Source organism: Neolamprologus brichardi, chromosome 5, assembly GCF_056152115.1.
Source record: "Neolamprologus brichardi isolate AB-2024 chromosome 5, ASM5615211v1, whole genome shotgun sequence".
NCBI lineage: Eukaryota > Metazoa > Chordata > Actinopteri > Cichliformes > Cichlidae > Neolamprologus > Neolamprologus brichardi.
Genome location: NC_142108.1, coordinates 26,296,844 through 26,321,875, shown reverse-complemented (window position 1 = coordinate 26,321,875; position 25,032 = coordinate 26,296,844). Strand labels below are relative to the sequence as shown.

At 40.6% G+C, this 25,032-nt stretch overlaps 1 protein-coding gene across 1 annotated transcript in view; it reads right to left on the bottom strand.

Annotated features, from left to right (window-relative positions):
* Positions 1–25,032, bottom strand: part of LOC102799650 (plexin-A2-like) — an 83,026-nt gene that overhangs the window by 54,967 nt on the left and 3,027 nt on the right. The window contains exons 2-3 of the mRNA XM_006782885.2: positions 13,179–14,530; positions 9,499–9,681 (exon numbers count right to left, since the gene is read on the bottom strand). Coding sequence (XP_006782948.2) covers positions 9,499–9,681; positions 13,179–14,402 — 1,407 coding nt within the window. The 5' untranslated portion in view covers positions 14,403–14,530. The remainder of the gene's footprint in view (positions 1–9,498; positions 9,682–13,178; positions 14,531–25,032) is intronic.

The window sequence follows — 25,032 nt, the reverse complement described above, 5'->3', positions numbered from 1 at the left end:
CAATCACCACGTCTTCCTTTCTCAGCCCCCTTACAACCGTGACTTTGAAAAGTTCAAGTCATTTATCCATTCACTCTGGGATTTCTTCAGCCGGTCAACTGTCTCTATAAGCTGTAATGAATCCACTATTTGCACATGAGAGTATTTGACTAAGGCTTTATTTGCCGTGAGCTTAACATTTTCAACCATTTCTAGGGAAATACTGCTGCTGAGTAGCTGCAGCCGCTGAGGTAATGTGCCGGTCTGTTTTTATTTCGTTCTACACTGCACTCGTAAATGCATCCTTCAAATTATATTTGCCACTACTGAGGCAGTTTTCTTGCAGTGATTGAATAGTAAAGGCATCACTGGCTTGCTCGAGAATGGGGCTGAGGCAGCTGCAGGGATCTAATTTGTGATGCTTGTCAGCCTTGTCTACCTAAGGTAAAGTCCTGTGGCACACACGAATGAGTTAATCATAAAATGTTACTGCACTTTCTCAGTGGCAGCGATGATTTCGCTGATTTCTCCCTGAACATAGAAAAACACTACATAGGATAAATTTTACAAGAAACTTGGAAGCATTTCGTACTGCAGTTGCACAATATTTTTAATTTGCTCACTTTGTCAGAAGAGCACATAGTTTCACTCTGTATGGCCTAGTCCCATGGCACAGTCCTTCTGAGCATTAATGTGCTCAGCAGCAACATTTCCTCAGAAAATCAATTTCACTCATCACTTATTATGTGTTTGAGGCTGCCACAGGGTAAGAAATGGCATAAAGTCATTCTGCAGTGTGTTTGCTGCTTAGGTACTTGCTAGACTATGGTAGCAAAGAGGCAAAAGTTTACAGTCCAGCTGTCTTTCGTACAAAAAGGTCGAGAGAAGTGTTATCCTATATGTTTTGACCAAGTGAAAAGTATGTAATTAAAAAAGGAAAGTTTTCACAGGATTCTGTGTTGTCCACCTTTAGGAGGAATAAGCAGAAGCAATGGTGTTCTGTATAATTCTATCACTCTTTTATATTGTTGCAGAGGAATTTTGTTCCATTCCGCTGCTTCAGTTCATTGAGGTTTACTGGCATTTGTATATGCACAGCTCTCTTTAGGCCCTGCAAAGTAGTGATGTGCGGATCGATCCTGAAATATCGATTCCTCCGATACCAATCATTTATGTTCTAGAATCGATTCTCACATTAAAATATCGATATTTTAGTAATTTAGAGTAAATTTGTAGTTTATCATTAACAGGAACACAGTGGAAAGAAACTATAACATTTGGATTGTCTACATTCAAAGGAACTACTTCCTCTTCCGCCTTTCATAGTCATGTGCGAAATACGGCTGTATAAATGTCTCGCGGCCCCTTGGCGTGTGCACTCACAACAATGGCTGAGCGTAATCGGAGTCATGTGCGGACGTATTTTACCTCCACAAACAGCTGAGACGTGGTTTGTGATACATGTGGCAAAAAAGTGCTTCAAGAGTGAGGTGTTGTGGCCATACTAGGGAGACATTCAAAAGGGCTGTTGGGGGGGGTATTCTGTTTTCACACTTGTTTATCTTGACCTCACATTTGACTTTAGAACACTTTGGTATGCAGAGGCATTTATAGTTGACTCAGTGACTCCAAGGTGCCCAGGTCCTGTCCTTAACATCACTGTTACCCCACACAGTGTTATGCATTATGGGCCAATATATTGTGATTTGGCCCTCTCAGTCATTATTAAGATAAACTTTGGAAGCCTAAACCTGCTGTCACGTTCTTGAATTCGCTGGGACGTCCACTTCTGGGAATATTTTGTGTTAAGACACCCCCAAACACTTAAGAAAAGCAGCAAACTAGCAAAACCTTTCGGTTTTACAGAGGTGGTCACATTTGCTGATGATCAGCTAATGAGCTGAACTGTTTAGCAGCACCTGGCTGCTACATTCCCTCTTTTTTCCTATAGAAGCAGCGTGGGTGTACTCAGTTGCCACTGCATACAGTCTTATCAAAACTTTCTCTTTTACATGAACGTACATACATAATATACTTTTTGCTTAATTATCATAGTCTGCACTACACAAGCTGTAAAGATTGGATCACAGGACCTATGACTGTGGTGTGTACTACTAGAGCTTGATGCTAGTAGGAATTCCAAATGATAAAAAGATCTCGTGTGTATATCACAAAGTAGAGGACAGAATGTCCATGGTTACTAATGCAGCCTCATCCCACATATTACAGCCATCTGGCGTTATGGTGGTGCTATCAGCAGGTAAAATCTGATACAGAATTATAAAAAGCTATAAACAGAATGGATGTTGTTAACCCCTTGCATTGAGTGTAGAGGCTACGCTTGAAGCCACTGAGGTGTTCGATGGTGGAGCGGACACAGTGCCGCTGTTATGAAAGAAAACTTGTGGTATTGAGAAAGTCCAATAACTCCAGCATTGTTGTTATCTTGTCAGCTTAAACATTTATTGTTCACCATTGATTGCATTTGCCGTTCCACAGTTCATCTTAATGTCCAACATTATCAAACATAAATCACAACAGCATAGCGATCACAAACTGTTTGGTCCTTACGACCAGTGACCCTAATTAAATGTTCCTGCCTTAAATGCAATCACTTACAAACACAAAAATGGTTCCTACAGTGAGCTTTGTATCCTCTTTACACCAACAATTATTTAATCTTCTTAAAGCTGGTTCGGAGATGAGTAATGATTCCATCAACCTAACTGATAACTGTAGACATGCCTGTAAGCAACAATATCACTGTTCAGGATTCTACCAGGGTAAAACACCACTTTTGACTATTTACGATTTAACATAAAGCTTTAAACAAGGAAGTCATGTTAGTTTTGTTGATTATCCTTTCAGAAACCTTTATGCACATGGCACATTTAAGATAAGTGCAATCATGAGAGAGAGAGACATTACTGTTAACACTCCCACACCCCCAATTGGCCTGCTGGAAGTTTCTTCTCTCTTAAAGGGAGTTTTTCCTTCCCACTGTCGCCAAGTGCTTGATCATAGTGGGACATTTGACTATTGTGGTTTCTCTGTATTACTGTGGGGTCTTTACTTTACAATATAAAGGGCTTTGAGACAACTGTGCTTGTGATTTGGTGCTATATAAATGAAATCAAATTAAAAATTGACCTAAACATATGTGAATGGATTTAAAAAAATATCCCACCATCAATCAAAGTGTGGCGAAAACCTGATATGTTCGATTTGTTCAACAAATATATACTGGGAGGTTTGAAAGATCTCTAGGTATGGGAACCTGGTCGTGAAAATTCAGCCTCACTATATCGAGGGTGTGAAACACTGTTAAGGATTGATCACCTTCACCTCACGACTTGACAAAGAAGTGTCTTGTTAACTTTCAAGATTTCAGAACATACTGCCAAGAAAAGCACAATACAACTAGTTACTCGATCGGTGATAATCATTCATTTCATTCCCTCCATCCTAAGGCCTGCACTTTAAATCATTTCTCCACTCTCTCTATTTCCCACGTATGAGTTTTCAGTGTTTCTTTCAGTGTTTGTTTAAACAGAAATGAAATCACTGTGTGTAGACTAAAGTGATTCTTTCTTCCTGAAAGCTCAGGGACAGTTTTTATGAAGCTGTTCAGATTTGTTCCAGAGCATCACATGAGCAAAACAGAACCACTGAATTCGGATAAATGTGTGTCATTGTTGCACATAAATTGTTAGAACCTTGGCGTGAGACAGTATTTGTGCCACTGAAAGTTGCATCTACTATTTCTGTACCTCATACCTTGAGACCAGAATGCATTTTAATAAGAATCAGGATGAGATAATCACTTCTATCCGGATTCGCCTCATTAGCATACATCCTGCTAAGTGTAAAAGCCCCATTTTGTGTTCAGCCTCGAGTCACCCACCGGGTCATATTACTTCACTAAAATCAACCACCTATGGCTACAAAGCTGCAGCAGATGATGATTGAAATGTCCTATTATAGCTGGAACAGGAGCAGTCTTATCGAGACACATTGATGAGCGCATCCATATGCTGCACGGAGCCTGGATACTAAGATGGTTATCCTGGTGACCTTTCACCCTGGTTACACCCTTTCTGTGGCAGGCTTGACCTTTGCTATGACCCTGCTGCTGCAGTGATCCACTCATGATATTTATTGTCATGCCCCATTTCCACTGAGACTGTCCATTTGGGGGTGATAGAATAGGATTGGAGAGGTGACCCTGTGCTCCTTAGGGGCTCCTGGGAGTCTGAATCATGCCTGCATGTTCTGTCAGCGTAATGGCAAACTCTGGCCTTTAAAGGCTGCACTTAACAGCGGTAACGATGGATTACTGCTGCTCACCCAAAACGTAATGCTTACCTCCTGAACAAACACAAAGTCTCCCTTTCTCTCAGTGTTTTATTTTTATTTTTTGCCAGTCTTACTTCCCCTTCGTTCTTAATCTGTCCTTGTTTTTTTCCCCACTTAATATCCCTGCCTTTCTTCCTCCATATCTGTTGCTTCTCCTTTTTCCCCAGTCGTCATCCTTCTTTCTTTGTCTCACATTGCCTGACTGTTTTCTCTTTCTCTCTCTCCTCCACTTTCAGCCTATCTTGTCTTTTTCCCCGATGGCTCATCAAATGAAAGAGCTGCAGTGATGCTATCTGTGCCCCCAGTCTGGACCAGTGTGTGTGTGTGCGTTGTGTCAGACAGATTGCTCCTCATAAGACTGAGGCCCCCGGGCTAATGTCACAACAGTCCTCTCACACATTTCCTCAGTCAGCTGCATGCTCTACGACTGTGCAGGAACCAGAGCCTGCAGTCCCAACAAGTCAATTCAGTTAGATCAGAAGAATGAGCTTTATAGGAACTTGATTATAATAACTTGCTACAGTACAAAACATGACAGACAATGAGCTCAATCAACTTTATGAATCCCACAGAAAGGGGTCATCCCGTGGTCTGGGGGACTGGACAAACACATCAATCTTGAAGAATTGAGTAGTTCATACTTGTGTGATTTTTGTCAGTCAATTCAGCAACATATTTAGCGAGCATTTGTGTTTGATTGCTTTTCTTTGCTTGCCTCCCCGCCTGCCTCATCAAGGCAGGTTCAGCTGAATTTCTTTTAGGCTTACCTTGATGAGTAGTTACACATGCAACTGTGAAGAGCTTAGTATACTTGGCCTGCACCAGAGAGTTTTAAAAAATATTTTATAAAAACAAATATTTGACAAGCTTCTCCATTACTCTACCGTAAAGTTAAAATTATAAATGAATGATTAATAGAAAGATTTTTTTTGGTATCCGGTCGATCATTTTGAGTCAGTTTCAGATATGAAGATTTGAGTTGTCTTTTTCAAATTAAATAAACAGATTATATTTTTGTGTTTTTGGACTGCCAATTAGATAAAACAACAAGTTTTGCTACCGTTTAGACAACTGACAGAGTCAATAAACGGTTAATAATGTGCTGAAATGTGTAACAACATGAAGACTGTCTGTTAGTGTGCACTATCATCCCCTTTTAAACAGTCACCCAAAGTACACTTGTGGCCTTTTCAGAGAGTTTCTTTGTTGGTATCTGTTTGATAGAAGAGCTAGGAGCTCTACAACCAGAGGCTCTCTGTTCTTCAGCCATGAATATCTTTTTAAGCTCTAATTATGTAGCACAGTTATTGGCTGGCCCATGTGTTGTGTTTACTGTCACTGTAGAGATATAAGTCGTGTTCATGTACAACGTCGTTTTCCTGCCAGCGCTTGTTAGGCTTTTCAGTGCTAACGCAAACGGCAGATATGTGTGAGAGGCGTGAACTGGGGTGCCAGTTAGCTCGTGTTCTGCATTTTATTTTTGGCACGGCAGCTGGTACCAAGGTTGCTCAGGGATTCTGTGATTATGTGGACGGCCCAACAAAAAAAAAGATTTGTGATGATTACAAAGAAAATACCAAAATCCACAGTGACTTAGTCAGACTGTTAAAGCATTTAACCCTGGACTGTATTTGTCTAAGGCTTTTGACCTTGTTTCTAAAAAAATTTAATCTTTAAAAGGCTGTTCTTAAAATAGCTAGGAGCCATAGTTAAGCCAATGCTACTCAAACAAGTGTAAAAAGAGAATTTGTCGCAGGCTATGTTCAGATGCAGATTTGCTGTGTTATATAAGGGAACAGAATGGTATTTGCTGAATGACTCAAAATAAACTACAGAGCTTGTGTTCACTGTTATAAAGAAACATGTCACCCAGTGTAAATGTGAAACAGTTATGTGTGTTTTAGCAGTTTTTTGACAGCAACTGAGCTCAGAATGGTAGCTCAGAATGATTTAAAATAATCTACATATGATTTGCACAGGAAATACTAGTCAGTTTAATATTGGATTTGGTCTCTTTTGCCTTTTACAGAAAAAAAGTTTCATATCACCAACTTATCTGTAAAAGAAAATTAACATTAGATTTTAAGACATTCGTACAAGGCGCTATAACCATGAGGCTGAATCCTGGAATTGAAAAGAACTGGAAATCATATTTTAGGGTTTGAAGCAGAGAACACACACATGTTTCACATGTTTTTGAAGTTTTAGGGAGCAACATGAACTAAAACCTGCACAGAACACTTAGGTACATTTAATTATGTTTAGAAACATGTAAAAATTCTTATTAAGCGGGGCAAAATAATTTTCTAAATCAGTGAAGTGGTCCTCGAAGTAATTTGTAATGCTAAAAGCTATTCAACCCAAAATCCACCAGGGCACTGTTAAACAAGAGCCACTACAGCTGCATAATGTCCTTTTGCTTTAGCACAAAGGAACTGAAGGAACAGACGTGCGCTTCAGTTTTGGCTCAAGTAGTCATGGATGGAGATTTACATCAATTTGTTCTCAACTAAGAGCGACTGTCTGAGGGCTGAAGCACAAAATGTGGTGCTGCTGTACCTTTGTTCAGCCGCGTAATGTCCTCCTACCATAATAACCATGATATACTTAACAAAACCAGTTATGCTAATTAGATCATTAATTGAACAGATTATTGCATGAATTTCTGTTAATGAATTAGGGATCATTATTACATCAGCGTGGGTGAGACACAAAAGCTGCCAGACGTGATGTATTTCAGCGGTGTATATCGCAGAGATTTTGATAAATTTGGTAATTTTACATATGAAAAAATTCGTCGTGTCAGCAGATGTATCTGATATAACAGTATCTGCTTTGCTTCTACAATATAATGTTAACGTTGCTCCAGGACCATCACTTGAACTGACCAGTCACATGTTTGTGATGTCACAGCTTTGCAAGTCAGGCAAAATATCAAAGTTTAGCACTTCCTGCAGAGAAAAATGTGATGGTGGGGGTTTGTGTCCAATGTGGGGATATTATTTTTAGACTTCGTGGACTATTAAGTTACTGTCAATCGATGTTTGGGTAAGTTTAGATGCAAAAACTGATCGGTTATGTTTAAATATCATAGTTTGCATGCATGCATATCCTTGCACAGTGTTAACTATATCTTAAGACGCTTTTCTGGCAGAAACCTTTAAAGGAAAATGTCTTTTATTGTAAGTAGTATGCAAGTGCTTTATTTGAAGAGCACTTTTAACTGACATAAAGTCACAAAACGCTGCACAACAAAATGATTGCAATCATTTTAAAAAATTGTTTCAAAAAAACAAAAACTATTGCTATCAATATGACACCATGTTACAGGATTTAAAAAGTAATAAATTAAAGAAAAAAAGCATCTCAGCAGAAGGCCTGGTTAGACAGAAGCCTTTTCAAATGCTAAAGGAGTCCACAGAGTCAGATAAACATAGCTGGAGTGGTAGACTCTAGTAGTCACAGACTGAAAGGCTCTGCCCCTGCTAGTCCTCAATCTGGTAGGAAGAACTAATAAATCTTGATCCTGCGACTGAAGACTGCGAGCGGTAGTGTGTTTAATAAGATGTTGAGATAAATGATCTGGACCTAGTCGATTTAGTGCTCTGTATATAAGTACTGAAAAAGCATTCTCAAAATCGACTGGGAGCCGGTGTGAGGAGTATAAAATAGGGGTAATGTGAGCTCACTTGCTAGAACTTGTAAGGAGTCTGACTGCAACATGCAGCATTTATTTTCCCCCTGAGTTACAAAGATATGATATCTCAAACACATAACTGCTCAGCTCCTGTGATGATCCTGGAGCAGCAGCAATTATGATGTTCGATATCAGATCATGCCATGCAGTTCTACTAAGCTTGTTTAAAAAAGCTGCCAAATATGGGATTGAGATAGTTAAGCTCAGAATATCTGATTGCACGGTGGAGAAATGAACCTGCTGTCACAGTGATGTAGTCCTGGCTTGAGCTTGGAGCTTTCAGTTTTTCATGTTAGAACTTGAAAAAGTAAAGTTTAAAGATAAGCTGAATAGACACACAGCATTTGTGACTAAAAAGTATGTAAATAAATCTCTAAACTCAGACTAATGGTATCAAAGCTTGAACTTGAGATGATTATTCATGCTTTTATTTCTTCTCGTTTAGACTATTGTAATGGCCTTTTTACTTGTTTTAACAAATCAGCCTTAAATCGTCTTCAGACTGTGCAGAATGCTGCAGCACGTCTCTTAACAGGCACCAAGAGAAGATCACATATCACTCCAGTCTTGGCCTCCCTTCACTGGTTGCCCGTAAATTTTAGGTTTCATTTTGAAATTTTACTTCTAACCTTTAGGGCCCTACATGGTCAGGCTCCTCAATATTTATCTGACCTGCTGAAACCACATACATCTTCTCGGGCTTTAAGGTCATTAGATCAGAGACTGCTGGTGGTACCGCGCACTCGTTTTAAAACTCGTGGTAATCGGGCCTTTCAGACTGTGGCACCACGGTTGTGGAATTCTCTCCCACCGTCTCTTCGCTGCACGGACTCCATTGATTCTTTTAAGAAACAGCTGAACTTACTTACTTAAATCGCCAATATTTATAAAAGGGAAGTCCTGAAATACTGTACAACACATTTAACTTTGAAGTGTCTCGTTTTGTCAGTCCCTTTGAATGATGGAGGCAGTTACCCATTTCCTTTCTTTTATTCATTCACCCAAAAGTTTTATTGAAGCGCAACACGATGCCATGGGATTGTAGTGTAAGAGCATGCCACGGGCATGTGTCATGTTTGCACATTTTAAGTACGTTCAGTGTTACAGGGAATAATTAATCATGTAAAAATACATTTAAAAATGCAGAAGCAAAAACAAAATGTAGTGTTAACACACAAAATTTAATGGCATGCCATTCATATGGTGTTTCATGCTACCACATGACCCCAAACTAATTATCACAGGAGGCAGAGCAGCCTTAAGAAATCATTGATATGTTTCGTGTAGAAACGCAACATGGTAAATCATCAAAAGATGCGTAATCTCTTCTCATCTTTCCCATGTCTTGAGATCTACCAATTCACCACAAACAATACAATTCATGCATGTCAGATTTTATTCTTTTTAAAACAAGATAAAAATCCTCTCATGTTTGCCAGTGACTGTCAGTGTATAGCTGCACTCACCTTCTTAAGTCGTCCACTCCTGGTGCCCAGGAAGACCACACTGTGTCCACCGTAGATGTAGGAAGTGACAGAGGTCAGCCTGTCCCTGCTCTCAGTGAACACTGTCCGACCTGACACCAGCTGGGAACCCCCCAGGGGTTGGTTTATATCCAGACCGCAGAAGTGATCATCAATGGGAACGGGCTGCGTGGAGAGAGGGAGGGTGTGCGGGTGAAAATATAGAAAAGATTAAGATAATGATGGCAGAGAGTTGTGTTTTTGAGAGGAAGTGAGGAAGAGAACCGGAGAAAAGGTGAAAGGAGGAGGGATGGAAAAGCAGTGAGAATGAAATGAAGGAGGAGTGGGTATGACAGATATAAAGAGAGGAAATAGATGTAATGAGAGAGGGTGAAGAGAGCTAGTGGGGGCCAGAAACTGACTGAAATTGCTGTAGACACATGCGAATATAAGAGGAGAACTCAGAGTGACTTATGGTAAGCCTAACATGCATTAAGCGCACAATTTTCAGGGTTAAAAATGATTACTTCAAAAGGGTTTGTGCTGCTGGGTTTCTGAACACGCCTCAGAGCGGGCAAATTTGCGGAGCAGAATAATTGCTGATGGCAAACATGAGAGACGCCGTGTATTTTGCGCCTGTTTCTGTGATTTTTAGATCGCTTGATCTGACATCACAGAGCACAAGAGATGTTAGGTTTTGATTGGGCATCAAAGAGAGCTGCATGCTTAGCAGTCCTATTGCATCTTCTAACATGCACCTCAAACTTTTGCTAATTGCCTGTCACTTAATATATAAATCTACCCTTTTAGGGTTTTTTATTGTTGTTTTAAATCCTCTATTTCTGAAGCATATATTATTTGTTAGCCCTGAAATGAGTTTTTCCTTTGATCAAGCTTTGTGCCTGAGTTTAACTAAATGTGATCAATTAAGTGAGCATACCATAAATGTATCTAATATCGCACCACTGCCCAGTTCTTTTTCTTCATGCACTTTACCTCCAGTCTTATAAAAAAGAAATAGAGGATCCATCTCTCATTTTCAAGATTCCCTCTGGACCCACAAAAGTGTTGCACATATTGCCAATTAGTCAATGTGAAATTCTGCTGCTGAAATTTTAATGACATGCCTATCTGTACACTAAAAGGGACACATACACATATATGCTGTAAATTAATACTTGATTTAGTAGTTGTACTAAAAGCAGAATTGCTTTGGTCACTTTTTTGACCATTTTGGTTTGAATTTAATCATCAACTGTTGGACTTCCATCAGATTTTGTGGTCTTCTGGGGATTAATCTTCATAATTTAGCTGATGCTTTTGTTCTTGCTGTTGTGACACTTGCGATTGATGATTGAATGGACTGACATTTAAAACTCGATGCACACATTTGAGAAAATGCACTCAAATCTAGTACCGCCAGGTTAACGTTTACGTGAAGATAATTAATCTGAATTTTAGAAGCAGGACCACCGCTCCTACACTCCCCTTCTGGTCCTTTGTCTGTATATGCATCCTTCACTAAAACGTGTCGTTCTCATTTTCCCAACCCCTTTTTTTCATTCACTTCTGGATCTGCCTGGCTCAGGAGCCGCTGCCAGGCCTTCCCCAAACCGCACCATCAGTTCACGATTCTTCATCCACCATTGTCAAATAATAATGAGGATGTGGTCTCAGCCAGTGACTGATCCAGTAAAGATTCTTAACTTACACTAGATGGATTAGCACAAGAAATATACAGGCTTATTATTAGGTTTATACTTTTGGTTTAGTTTATAGTTTCCAGATGGTGTGTCTTCAGGACTCTGGTTATTGTTTAGCTGTTCTTGTATTGCCACTATGCAGACTTTTGTGATTTACATGAATTATTTCATCTTTTGGAGCACTGCCATGGCATCTAACACGGCACACAAGTTTTAGGAAACCCTGACGTTTATGCTGATTCCAATATCTGGTCAGTATTTCACTTGGAAAAAAAACTTGCATTTGACTTCAAGAGTGTGTGCACCAAAGACCCTGTATAGTTTGTCTTTTTCTCAGATTTTTAGATTGCTTGATCTTCTAACGTGCACCTCAAACCTCTGCTAATTGCCTGTCACCTAATATATAAATCGACCCTTTTAGAGCAGCTATTTTTTTATCCTCTGTTTCTGAAACACATTAGGCTAATGATCAAATTTTATTAAAGTAGCAGAGTTGCCTTTTTTTTCTTTTGGTTAAATGTTGTTATGCTAACAGTAGTGTGATGGATTGCTATTGAATTCAATACTGTAGGTCTCTCTATTTGGTGTTGAGAATGCCTTAATGCCCAATGAAGCCATTTTCAAGCTCCTTCATTGTGTTGTTCCCTTATCAGGAAGGAAAAGTAGACCTAGAGGAAACTTTGAAAGGATCAACTTGAGAATTGAATGACCAAGGGCCAGATTTACTATATTTGGCAAAATAGCATGTGAGCCCAATCCCCAAATAGTGCTCATAGGTGTGATTAGTTTTTACGTGCGATTTACAAAATACAGGTACAGTGAGTTCATTTCCAGATCAAACACAAAAAATAAGACAGGCTTATTTTAGCAGTTAATTGCATGTCCCATTTGTTATTAAATACTTAATTTGCATAATTGATATTTTGTGCCTTAAAAAAGGAAATCCCCAAACGGTCAGCTGCAAAAATCTCTGAGTTCCCACCTCTTACACTTTAAGTGATATTATCATTTCACTTAAAGCACCGAGATTCCAATTTAAAGCCTCAGTCATTAGCTGTGAATTGTATGTCTTATTTGCCCAGCAACTAGCAGAATAAGAAACTGCCATTCTTGGCACTGAATCAACAGAGTGGAAAGGTTTTGGGCTTTTCAAGTGGGGATCTGCCGTGGCTATACAATGTTGTTACATGTATGAACACTTATATAAACTGTACTGACCACAGAAATCATACCTAATGCATCGCCATGCCCAACTGGTGCTTGATTTGACTGAGTATTTATGTAACCAGAGAACTAAAGTATCCAATGAGACACATTACAGACACATACAGCCTATGAATACAGAGAGAGAGATTTCTTTTGCGTTTGCGTTGGTGTTATGGATAACATTACATCTCATTTGTTTGATGACATGGTTTAATCAAAGTACATGTTGGGAACCACGAGAGTGATTTACCGCATGCGATGAATATCATTGTTTTCACGCTTCACTTTCAACTTGCTTCCGTGAAAGCCTCTCATTATGCAGAATTATAGCTTTTATAAAGGCACAGACTTGGACATTCACAAGAAAGGCAGTTTTTTCTCAAGATCAAGAACAGGTCTCAGAGGGCTCAAAAAATGCTGACAGCGACAAGAGCAGGAGGGAGATGGGGAAAGAGAGGGAGAGAAAGGGGAGGAGAAGGAGGCGGGAGTCGGTGCCTAAACCCCTGAATGAAATCAGAGCTCAATACAGAATTCCTCTGATTAGCATTGTGGAAATAATCTCCTCCAGCTCTTCTGCTCTCATGGGATCTTGAAACCTGAATAGTGTCTTCAGCATAGCACAGACTGCCTATCTATCAGCTGTTTAGGCTGCAATCATACTTGCAAGTCTAACTTTCAGTACAGCTCCACTATATCACTGCTACACACCACTGTGTGATACTTTCGCTAAATACGTGAGGTTCAAAGCAGCATTTCTCCCTAAAATCTACCTACCGCCTTGGTGCACTGCACGTCCTTTCCCAGCAGCCAGTGCAACTCCAGATTTCCTTCTCCTTGGTAGCAGGACTGCAGCCGCTCCTTAATGCGGGTGTTGATGTCCTGGATGGTGAAGATGCAGAGAGCAGAGTGATCTGGAGGGTCGTGGTACTGCTTCTGTCCTTTCGAGAACACAGCAAAGAGCACATCCTCTTGAGCACTAATGTTGAGCGACTTAGCCAGAACCCTGCCGGCCTTGGACAGGTAAGCTGCCTGCAGCAGACGGTACTCCTCGCCTCTGTGAATGCACCCCACAGGAAGTGACACATACGAGTGGAACTTCTTGTCACCTTTGCACAGGCGGATGATGCGGGATGTGTAAAAGAGGTCGCCAGGGGAGCCACCTGCAGGCATCCCGTTCTCTGGAGTCTCCGGCTGGACAGTCATGAAGTAGACAAAGCTGCTGCTGGCAAAGCCATAGATGTAGTAGATGTCAAAGTGTGGCACAAGAGCCAGTGTGTCTGAGGGGATTTTAATCAGAGACGAAACAAAATCAGTGTGAAGCTCATAGTCCAGCATGGCGGAGGATTCTGGGTCACGAGGCAGCTTTCGGCTGGAGATAGTTGGAAAGTAGTCCTGTTTTCCGCCTACGGCAGTGCCGATGTATAAAGTCGCATCCTGACCCTGAGAGGGTACAACAACTCCATACATCGTCCCAGTCTGGTTGTCACTGGACAGGTAGTGCTCTTTCTTATGCGTGGGCTCCACAAGGATGAACAAATCATCCAGCCTCATCAGCTTACAGACGCCCTGGTAGAGGCTGCCACAGGCCAGCAGCCGGTTGTGAGAGTAGTCGATAAGCAACAATTTGTTAACATTGTCAGTGGAGGCCAAAGGCTCAGAACAGGGCTGGACAATTAGTGGAGGATAACATGCTTTGTTGTCATACTCTGGTCCTGTATCATGAGACACCAGGAGAGTTAGATTAGAAGACAACTTGTAAATTCGATTGACAGCTCCAATGTACAAAGCCCCAGTAGACTGATGCACAGTCAAGTGGTTCAGCGACCACTCCCTCCTCTCTGATTGGAAGGTGTTCATAGTCTGTCCCAGAGTCATCTTTTGATTCACAGAGATTAGAGTCAATAGCCACAGTGCCAGGGGCCATGACATGACCTTTAGAGGACCGTGACCTTTAGTGAGGTCGCAGTAAGTCCATCCTTTATACAAGCACGTTCCCATCCCCACGTGGCTCTGAAAAGTATTGAGCTCAGACAAACGGGATTGTGTGTCAACAAGTAGCAGGATTGTCCAGAAAAAAGATCAGCTCAAGTGGGGTCTTGTTCTCCTCAAGTGATCTTCACATCATTCTGAAAAAGGAAAGACAGACATTTGTTTTAGATCTCAAAAAATCTTTGATTCTTTCAAGTGTGAAAGATTGCTTTTCAGGATATCGTTAGGCACTAAAACCCTAGAAATATCTTGTTTTCTTGTCTAGCTCTGCTTAGTCAGACACATGAGACATCAAAGAAACAAGTAATCATTTGTTCAAACTGTCTCCCCATATTTACTAGCCTGAGAGATGGTCCAATATTCCCCATATCAACAGGGGGGCTCATTATATTCGCCTTTCTGTAAGAGAGAACTAACTGTGGCCTATTACTTGAACAAAGCAGTGACACAATGTAGCTGCGCGTTCCTTCTGTTTGGGTGGCTAATTAAATGATCCAAATGTATTAATTATGCATCCATATTTTGGGCTCCCTGTTTTCCTTCCTCCCCTCTGCCTTGTTCGTTTAAATGGTTGAATCCAGGAGGAATTAATCACTCTCCAATGCGGCCGACATTCCTAAATTAATCAGGCTTTTTCCAGGGATGGCAGGGAGTCATTAGAGATTCAGAGCCTGGCAGCATCAACTCTCACACTTCCCTTTTTAATTTCATTAGCATATTTTATGTAAATATTTCCGAGGGACAAACAATGTCCGTCAAACACACGACGGACAAAAAAGATGGATGAGTTAGCCACATGAATGTTTGATGGATGTACATTTTTCATTTTTTATTTTTTACTGTTATAACGTTAATATAAAGTATCTTTTCGTCTCCCATATGGCCAGAAAAAATAAGCTTATCTACAATAAAAAGAGGGTCTTTTTTCCTCTATATAAAGACTGATGTTTTATGATGGCAACACAAGCATCGTAGATAAAGTAGCTTCACATATGCCGTTACTTCATCGATGTCCATTAAAGGAGTAATAAAACTGTCTGCATAGGAGGATACATCATAAATTAAAACACCTGCATCACTCTAAATCCTGCCTGTGCTCTGCCTGAAGCTTCTCCAATCATACACTCAAAGGTGGTTTCTGTCTCTCCTTTGTTATCGCCGTTACTACACCAAAAGGACCTTCACACTGTTCTAACAATCCTTTAAAAATAAAAATAAATGAAATGCCTTCAAATTTCCTCCAAGTAGAGCCTGCCAAATCCTAGAAGACTATACCTCGGAAGCAAACTGTCCTTTTTTGGCTGGAACTAACGTAAGCGGGGTGTTTTCTCAGTGAGACTTCCTGGTATAAGTAAAGGTTAAATGAAGACAGCCATGTCAGATCCTAATGCGGAGGTCATGATGCGGTGGGTGCTCTCCATTGGCTGACTAACAGGATGTCCGGCTGTGTTGAGCTGGAGCCAGGGATAGAGCGGATGGACTGACACTGAGCTGGCTGGGCCAACTCCAGCTCCACTCCAGCATCTCCTGCCCATCTGTCCCCACCGTGCTCACACAGGGGGAGAAGTCACTTGAGTGTCCCGACCTACTCTGCTCAATTTGGCAGGCTCAGTGTGAGCAACTCTACCAGTAATTGGCCACCGAAGAGTAATATCTGCCACACGCTGCATTGGAGCTCTTAAATCTGAAGTTTAGTGTTTGCTTTTGTTTGTTTAAAACAGATTCCATTTATGAAGGCATGAAATGAATCAGTCATAGTCACAGTGCTATATTTGCTGCCTTTGTTTTAGAAAACAGAGAAGTCTTTCCTTTTTTTTCCTGGACACAAAAAAACATCTCTTTTATTAGTTCTCAGAAAGCCTAGATTTGGCAGGACGTGTTGGCTCTAATATTTACATCTTTATTTAAGGCAAAATGTTGTCCAGCAAATTCTTTCTGAAAATCCCTCAGATCATCTGCTTTGCAAGCTGATGAGCCCATGAACCAGTTTCTGTTTTCATTTATCCTGAAAACCTGATGAAATCAGTACTCATGCGTGATTGAAATACTGGAGGATGAAGCATCTGGATAAAATGAAATATAAACAAGATTCATGTGCTTATTTTCAGCAATGACCATGAACTAGTGCTAATTGCAAAACTTTACTTTTTGAAGTACAGCCTTTTTTTCCCCGAGATCTTTCTTCTTCTTTGTGTAGTCTTTTAAATAATGGAATGTCAAGTAATGCACTTAAGAGCTGCTTGAAAGTGGCAGAGTTAGAAAAATGTGACTGAATTCTTGAGCTGCCACAGAAAAGGGATTTTTGTGCTTGAGCTGCGGCTGTCTCTACTTTGTCTCTGCTTTGGATTTCTCTGGTTGAACTCACTCTACAAACTTCCAACTTAAAACCTTTGGTGTAATATGCATTGTAATCTTATCAAAAACTCAAGTGATGACCTTTCCTCAACTGGAAATAATAAATAAGACATCGCTCTTGAGGTCTAACAGCAAATAGCAGACGAAATGATATTTACAGAGGTTGGCTCGAGTCTGGCTTGACCTTAAACAACAGACACCAGCAGTAATACCCACAGGTTAATTCAGTGCTGAGAGTCTCCAGTGAAATCCTCAAAGGAGTTACAAAACAGGGGAGAAAAACAAGAAGAGAAATTAAGGAAGTGCTGGTGGCAAACGGAGCTGGGCAGGCATGCAGGCAAGCAGCAGTCTCGTCGTTTCATCCATTTCTGTTCTGCCGGCTTTGGTCACGTCTAAGGCGTGCAGTCATGCTGCTCAGTGTTTACCCTGGATTATAGAGACAGCTCCTCGCCCTGCGCAGTCCTCCCTGCTGAATTCTCCGCCTCGCCACTCAGACACGCTCCAGCCCAGACGTGACTCATTCACACTCACACACAGGAACATGGTTTGCTGAGGCCTCTGGGGACGTGAGCTCTCAGCGGGCACCAATCACAACACAGAGGAGGGAGAAGCCAGTCTCTCGTGCTCCGCAAACACGACCCTTTGACCTGGATCAAGATCTGTGGAACCAAATCCATCCTTTTGGTTCGGCTTTAATTGAGGCGAAATGCTGTCATAGCTTCTGTAGCACCCTGTTAAGCATGATTCACGGGACGGAAGCGATGGTTACTGCTGTTGCGATGAAATAATTAAAAGAGGGGTCTCTTCTTTGTTAGTATGTGCATCATGTTCAGTCATCGCTCAAGTTTGACAGCATAAAGATGTGTTTTGTCAGCATTTTTCATGTGTACTGTAGTACATTCAGATAAGATATTATGTGGAAACCTTGCATATTTTGTGAAGTAGTGAAGAGCTTTGTAGGCAGAGGCTTAATTGATTCGCGATTCTGTGTTAAAACGCAATTGTGACCATCACAAAAAGAACTGACATGAAGTTAAAAGTATTAAAATACAAATTTCCCGATAAAATGCTTTAATAAGAATTCACTGTGTTTAATTAAGTTTAGATAATTTAGATCAACCAATACCAATGAATTGCTAAAGCTGTGCTTTATAGCTAAACTAAGCCTTTTAGGCTGGTTATATTGTATTTGTATGAACATGGGATGATGTTAGGATGATGAGATAAATTATCTTCAAGAATCATGTAATACAAATACACTATTCCCTGGAACTATAGACGGTCTGGCAGGCAGAGTGGTGGAAACCCCTCACACAAAGCTTCTCAAACTAAAGGGATGAGAGGTTTAACAACAAGTGGCCTGAAATAAAAGGTTAGAGGTGGTGCCTATAAATGTTGTAAAGTAAACTGTTTAGGGAAATTATGTTTAGATTTTCTGTTCACAGTCATATTTAATAGTCACATTTATGTTGAAGTCTTAAATTGAACATTCTTATCCATGTTTGTCATCACAGCTCACTCAGCCAGGGGCTGTTGCTGGTAGCTACGTATTTTTGCAAAGCATTCACATTTTGGAGATGTTACCTTTCCAAACACTCAGAGCAAGATGATACAAGAGGATTTTTTTCACACTTTAAAGAAGGACAGATTTAGCACAAGCAGCATGTGTTCAGGTTTATCTTGTTTATGTTTTGGATTATAGATTTGAGAACACTGTCGACAGACTGCGCCATGATATTTCTAAAGGTCAGAAGATACTTCTCGGTGCTCACACTTAGTCAACAATAGGAGTCATTGTCACTCACATCAGAGGTGATAAAAAATTTTTTCCTTTTTGTCGCTGTTGTTTTGTGTGGCCTAGATTTATAAGGCTGCACAAAGCCAATAACAGTATAAGACCACGGGGGCGGAAAACTGTCTGAACTACAATAGTCATAACAGCTTCTGTCTTTATGATTACAAGCGGGCTGTGCACAAGCGTGAAGGGTTTTTGTGTCTGTAGGTTTGTGCTGATGAGGCTGCTGATAGAAGTTTAAAAGTTTCTTATAGGACATCATTTTGGAGTTGGACAATATGTGGCTTCTGAACGTTTGAGCTTGTAGTATATAAACCCACATGGGATACATTTGACTGGGGTTCTCGTCAAATACGCACAGGCCCGTCATTGGGGGGAGGGCTAGTTGTACACATCACACATGAATGGGCTGAAAGGGCGCCAGTCGCAACAGAACTTGACTTCCAAATGAATAAATGAAGGCAATTAGTAGATCTGTTTACAATGTTGTGGAGACAGAAGTAGGTCAAACATGGCAGACACAGAAGGGAGGAGGGAGCCAGCAAGCCAGAGCCAGGGGCTGTCGCTGGTACCTACAATGATGAGTCGGGGAATTAGGACATGAAAATGCCGTCTTTATTAACAATGACTTTTAAATGAATGTCATAATGAATCACATGGGACCGGTGGAGTTTATTAGAAAAGCAGTGTTTTCTATTCAGCCCATCGTGTTTTATCAGACACAGTGTTGTAGAGGGTAAGCCCAGGGCAATAGGCTCCGCCTTCAAAATCCCCCTCACCCAAACACAGACTCGAGCCTCAGAGGACATAATGTGTAGCTTGGATGCTCACACTGCAGATACCCACAGGATATCTTCACTTTGATATTGCTCAGTCAAATTTTATGACAGTTGGCCCGTGGTTAATTTTTATCATTATGCTCTACAATGTAAATTCAAAGAGAAGCACTTTGCCCAGTTGGAAGGGGGCAATCTTAAAACCAGTATTTAGACTAATGGCAATAACACTTTGGGAGGCAATTGTTCCCTGGAAATCACTGCAAACTGCTGTGAATTCATTTAGCTTCATTGGCAGCTCGACTGGCACGTCTGCGTGTCCCAGCATTTTTTATATAATAAAAAAACAGAACAATTATTTCCTTTTCTCCATGCTTGTTGTTGAGTTTATTGGCCAGCGCAGATATTACAGGCTTTAGGACTCTCTAGCCAGCCACAATTCTTGATGGTAGAGTAGCGGAGGATGTCCGTGGGGGACAGTAAAACAGCGCTATGTCATCGCAACTAGCTCGGCTTCTAATAACTGCAGGATGCTGCGCAGAACCTGGGCAGTGGTAAATGTGACATAGGGGACCAATTCCAACAGATCACCACAACACAGTCAGCAGCCTCCTCTGCAATGCATTCCATTATCTCAGGGCATATGCATTATACATGCAGATACAGTACTTTATCTGAAATTGCTGTTAAGAGCAGGGACCAGATGAAGGGCACTGCTGCCACAGTCAGATTTAACCATGCATGCCTTTCTCCACCCTTCCCTCTTCTCAGCTCTGTCTCCTCTTCCATAAATCTCGTTGTTGGTCTTCCCTGCTTAATGGTGACCTCAAGCTGGCTCATCTCAACTGCTGAGGCCCTCGTGTTGCATATATGATGAGCATACAGGGGAAAGACAAAGTGACCTCCAGCGCCGTGATAAAAACCCATGCAGTTCAAGTGCAATAGAGGGTCTTCTATAATTCAGCAATCGCATAGGAAGACAGAGTGAGCTGTCTTTCTTCTGGGGCCACACAGCTAGTGCCTGTAGTGGTAACCTACATCGCCTCAGAGCAAGGAGTAAACAGGTGTGTTTGATCAGGTTTTGGAGTTATCTTTCTGCACCCACACAAAGACAATGAAGATGGTAAAATGAAGACTGGGGACCAAATACAGAACAGCTCACCTGTTTAGTTATTTGTACTATAAGATAATATATATTAACTACCAGCTTTATGTTCAGAGGGATGGCTTTGTTGTCTGTTCGCACTTATATATCTGCCTTTTTTCTTCTTTTTTTTGGCCAGGTTGTTATTGCTCTCTCTAAAGCAAAGCTATATTTTCCTCAGACCGACTGACTTACTCTACAGATGTGCAGGACCATATTGATTTTTCATGCATAAATCAAGGAGACCTGACAAGGAAAATACTTTACATTTGGCAGAAACTAGACCTCACTGAGTGTATGAATGGGGAAAAAGCAATCAAACACAGTGATGCAGACTACATTTGAAGCTGTGAAGCACATATGTCCATGATTCCCACACCACTGCACACAGAAATCAAAGAACTTATTCCAAAGAAGCCTGTATGTTTCCTCGGCTTCCTCCCGCTTTGCCCATATGGTTTCGTGGGGTGGGAGATGCCAAGGTTGGAGGTAGCTGGCACGAATAATTACGATCAAAGAAATTACAATGCAAAAGGAACAGCTGCTACCTCGACTGCTGACAAATCACTATGAGCAAGAGGAGACTGCAATAGACGGCGAGTCAGGGAGAGTAAAACAGGAAAGAGGAGGAGAGATGGTGCATGTTCTACTATACAACAACTTTCCCTCTAAGTATCTGCTACTCCAAAACCCATTTAACATTTAATCCGCAGAGCAAATAAGGCCTTTGGTGGCCATTCACCCCAAAGCTGTACAAATACAAGCATCTGCCCAGATTATCTCAGTCAGACTCTATGGTCAATCCAGCCCGGCCTCTTTCTAATTCTACCCGTCAGAAATTCTATCCTAATTCCTGAGCCTCTCACATGAATTTGAGAAGATTCACAGAAATGTCTTCAATGTCCAAAAATAGAAATAACCTGGTTTGAAGTATAGTAACCAAGTGAGTTAGAATTCTACCAAAACTGCAAATGCAGGTGAATTTCTCTCAAATAGAAATTCACTTCATGGCAAATGCGTTACATTTTTTTTTATGCTTTATCACAACTCCTGCAGGAATAATGCAGTTTCCTTTCGTCTCAACTTGCCCTTCCTAATAGGATTTGCTTGTCAAATTAAAATTGAATACTCCAAGTGTATTAAGCTCAGTCCCACCTGATTTGTAGCTGCCAAGGGCTGATCACTATACAGCAGTCTTAGATGTAGTCCAGACAGTCTGGACTTCTATGACATGTTGCAGATAACCTGGTGAGGACAATTTTGCAGATGTAATCACTTAAAGTTGTGAGGCATTATTCCAGACATTAGTCATTTACTTTTTTGTAAGACCGGCGTAAGCAGGGCTTTTACAAAGTGGACCCAAATACTCTGTCTTCCCAGGTGGCAAAAAAGAGCAATTTGATGGTGTTCTGTAATGGTGATGGTGTTTCATAATTCAGTCCAATTTGGTTTAAGGTGCCATCTGTCCATTTTTTAAGCACTTATCTAACTAGGGTTACAAAACCCCGTACCCTGGATTTGTTGCTAGTCTGTCTTATATGTTTCTTTAGAATGTGGAAGGAAACTGGAGCACCAGATGAAAATCCACAGTGACATGTAAAGTAGTGATGTGCGATACCACTGATTTTCTTTCCGATTCCGATACAAAGTAATATTCAGGGTGGTATCGACGATACTGATCCGATACCGATACTTTGTACAAAAACATATTTTATTTATTGTATCTCAAATTATAGCGTCATAATGATTACAGGACATCAGATTACTTGTTCTTATCACTTAATAATGCAGAATTCATCATATGGAAATAAAAAAAACTGAAGTTGTGCGCTATTTGAACACCTTGCCTGCCTGCAGCACTAAAGGACTCCGTGAGAGACATCTGTCTCGCCCTAGAAGCACCTGTCCCTGTCCTTCTCTTCAGATCGCCTCAACATATGCTTGTCATATTCTGTGATATGATTTACTCTGAGGTGTTTGACAAGGTTAGTGATGTTGCCACAACCATACATGCCAACCCTCCCAATTTTACCGGGAGAATACCGAATTTCAGTGCCCCTCCCGAAAATCTCCCGGAGCCACCATTCTCCCGAATTTCTCCCGATTTTCCACCCGGACAACAAAATTGGAAAAACCATATCACAGAATATGATATGCCTATTCCAGTTTCCAACAATGACGCCAGCTACTTACTTAATATTACTCTTATTTCTCTTTCTGGGTCAAAAAAAAACTTTTAACATATTTTCAGGTGAGAATGTAGCTGTGTAAACTTCAAATATCTGAGCCGACCGACACATTGTCTTCAAACCCCTGCGGTCTTTCGCTACTCGGGTTAAACATGATATATAAGTCACTTTGATTACTTAAAAATGTTATTGTTTGGCTTTTTCAGTGTCTTATTTGTTTGTGAGTAAATCGGTTTGGCTGAGATTAAAGTTATTAGATTAGATTAAATTAAATGTAACTTTATTAATCCCTCGGGAGGGTTCCTCCCTAGTCTCCCTAGTATGGCCACAACACGTCACTCTTGGAGCACTTTTTTGCCACATGTATCACAAACCACGTCTCAGCTGTTTGTGGAGGTAAAATATGTCCGCACATGACTCCGATTACGCTCAGCCATTGTTGTGAGTGCACACGCCAAGGGGCCGCGAGACATTTATACAGCCGTATTTCGCACATGACTATGAAAGGCGGAAGAGGAAGTAGTTCCTTTGAATGTAGACAATCCAAATGTTATAGTTTCTTTCCACTGTGTTCCTGTTAATGATAAACTACAAATTTACTCTAAGTTACTAAAATATCGATATTTTAATGTGAGAATCGATTCTAGAACATAAATGATTGGTATCGGAGGAATCGATATTTCAGGATCGATCCGCACATCACTAATGTAAAGGCCAAAAGACGACTGCAAGTGCTAACTACTGAAACCCTAATGAACACCAGTTTGAAGTGCCAGACTTATTTTATATAATCTTGAAACCTCTGTTTACGTCATTTAGCAGCCTCTTGTTTTTTGAGAACTGGCAAGGAACTGGGGTTGGCTTGCCTCAGTCGACATGTAGAGTCATGTAGAAGTATCCTTGGGCATGATACCACACCCCAGGTTTTCCCTGATCCATCTATCAAAGTTCAACTGTTTTAGTACTCAGCATCACAAACATCAAATATCCTAATCCCTTTGGTGGGTGTGTGTGTGTGTGGGGGGGGGGGGGGGGGGGGGGGGGTGTTTCCATATTACGTGCTGGGTTGTTTCTTCTCCCATCTCTCCTGTGTGTCCCAGATAGACACAGGAGAGATTGTCACTGGTGAAAGTCACATTTTTTCACCTTGTGTCATAATCAAGTCAGGTTTTAAACTGAATATTGACTGGTTGAAGTGGGCGTTCTTACCAAGTAATACTATGTTAATTCTTGACCACATACTAACATTAGTTTTGCAGTAGGTCTAGAAATGTTTTACCTTTTTAAAGGTGTAAAGAAATGTTTAATTTTTTTTTTTCAAAGGCTGAATTAATGTTTAAAACATTTGGTTTTAAAGCCGTCGCTTCACCTGTCAGCTGGGATAGATTCTAGCCCCTCGTGACCCTGACAAGGATAAGCAGGAAAGAATGGATGGATGGATGCTACACCTGTCAAACACTTAATTAAAATCTGTAGCAGCCTTTATCATCTTTAGTTATTATCCATAGACTTAAGTTGAAACTCAAAAATATATCTTAAAATAACAGTAGGTCAAAGAGCTGCCAGAGACCACAAATGTCATAGTGGCTTCTTTGTGCTTTCAGATTTCATATTGTGTGATAAATAATTACACTACAACACTTCACAAAGCTAAGAAAGAAAGACAAAGAAGCCATGTTTTAGAAGTTATTCGAGTATGATTAGTTTGTTGAAATGGTACGAAAGAGATGGATTAAAGTGAAGTTACATGGGTTTAGCTCAAACACATAAAGACCAATTTCTTTACATGTTCCACAAGATATAATAACATAACCAAATTTTACCAAATGGCAAGTTTTAGGTATTTTTTATGTAAGGTACATGAAGTAAAGAGATGTGCTATGAAATTACCAAAGTCTGGCATGAATATCTGCCTCAAAGGGCAGAAAACCCACCAATTTAGCACAAGAGCGATTGTAAAAGTTACAACAAAAGCAGCCGAGATATCCTGATGTTTGTGATCCATTATATGACCCAAGTTATGAAAACACTGGTTCCTGTACTTCCTATAATATTCTCCAGTTATTGTTAATGCTTTTTCAGACATCTGAAAATTTTTAGTCCAGTGGTTTCAGAGCCATTAAACTGAATTTCATGAGTAATATAAGAAAACCGATTACAAACGGAAAAACTAGTGTCAATACATTTCAGATTTTAAAAAAACTAATGCGACATCACTTAACTTTGTCATCTATTTTGTATGGCCATATGCTGTCTAAATACAGAAGTGCCAAAGAAATCATGCAAAACAAACACATCAGCAAAGTTATTACACTGTTTGTATCAACAACAGTGTGACAATCTGGAGGCAATGCGCCATATTGCAAGACCGCCATCACTG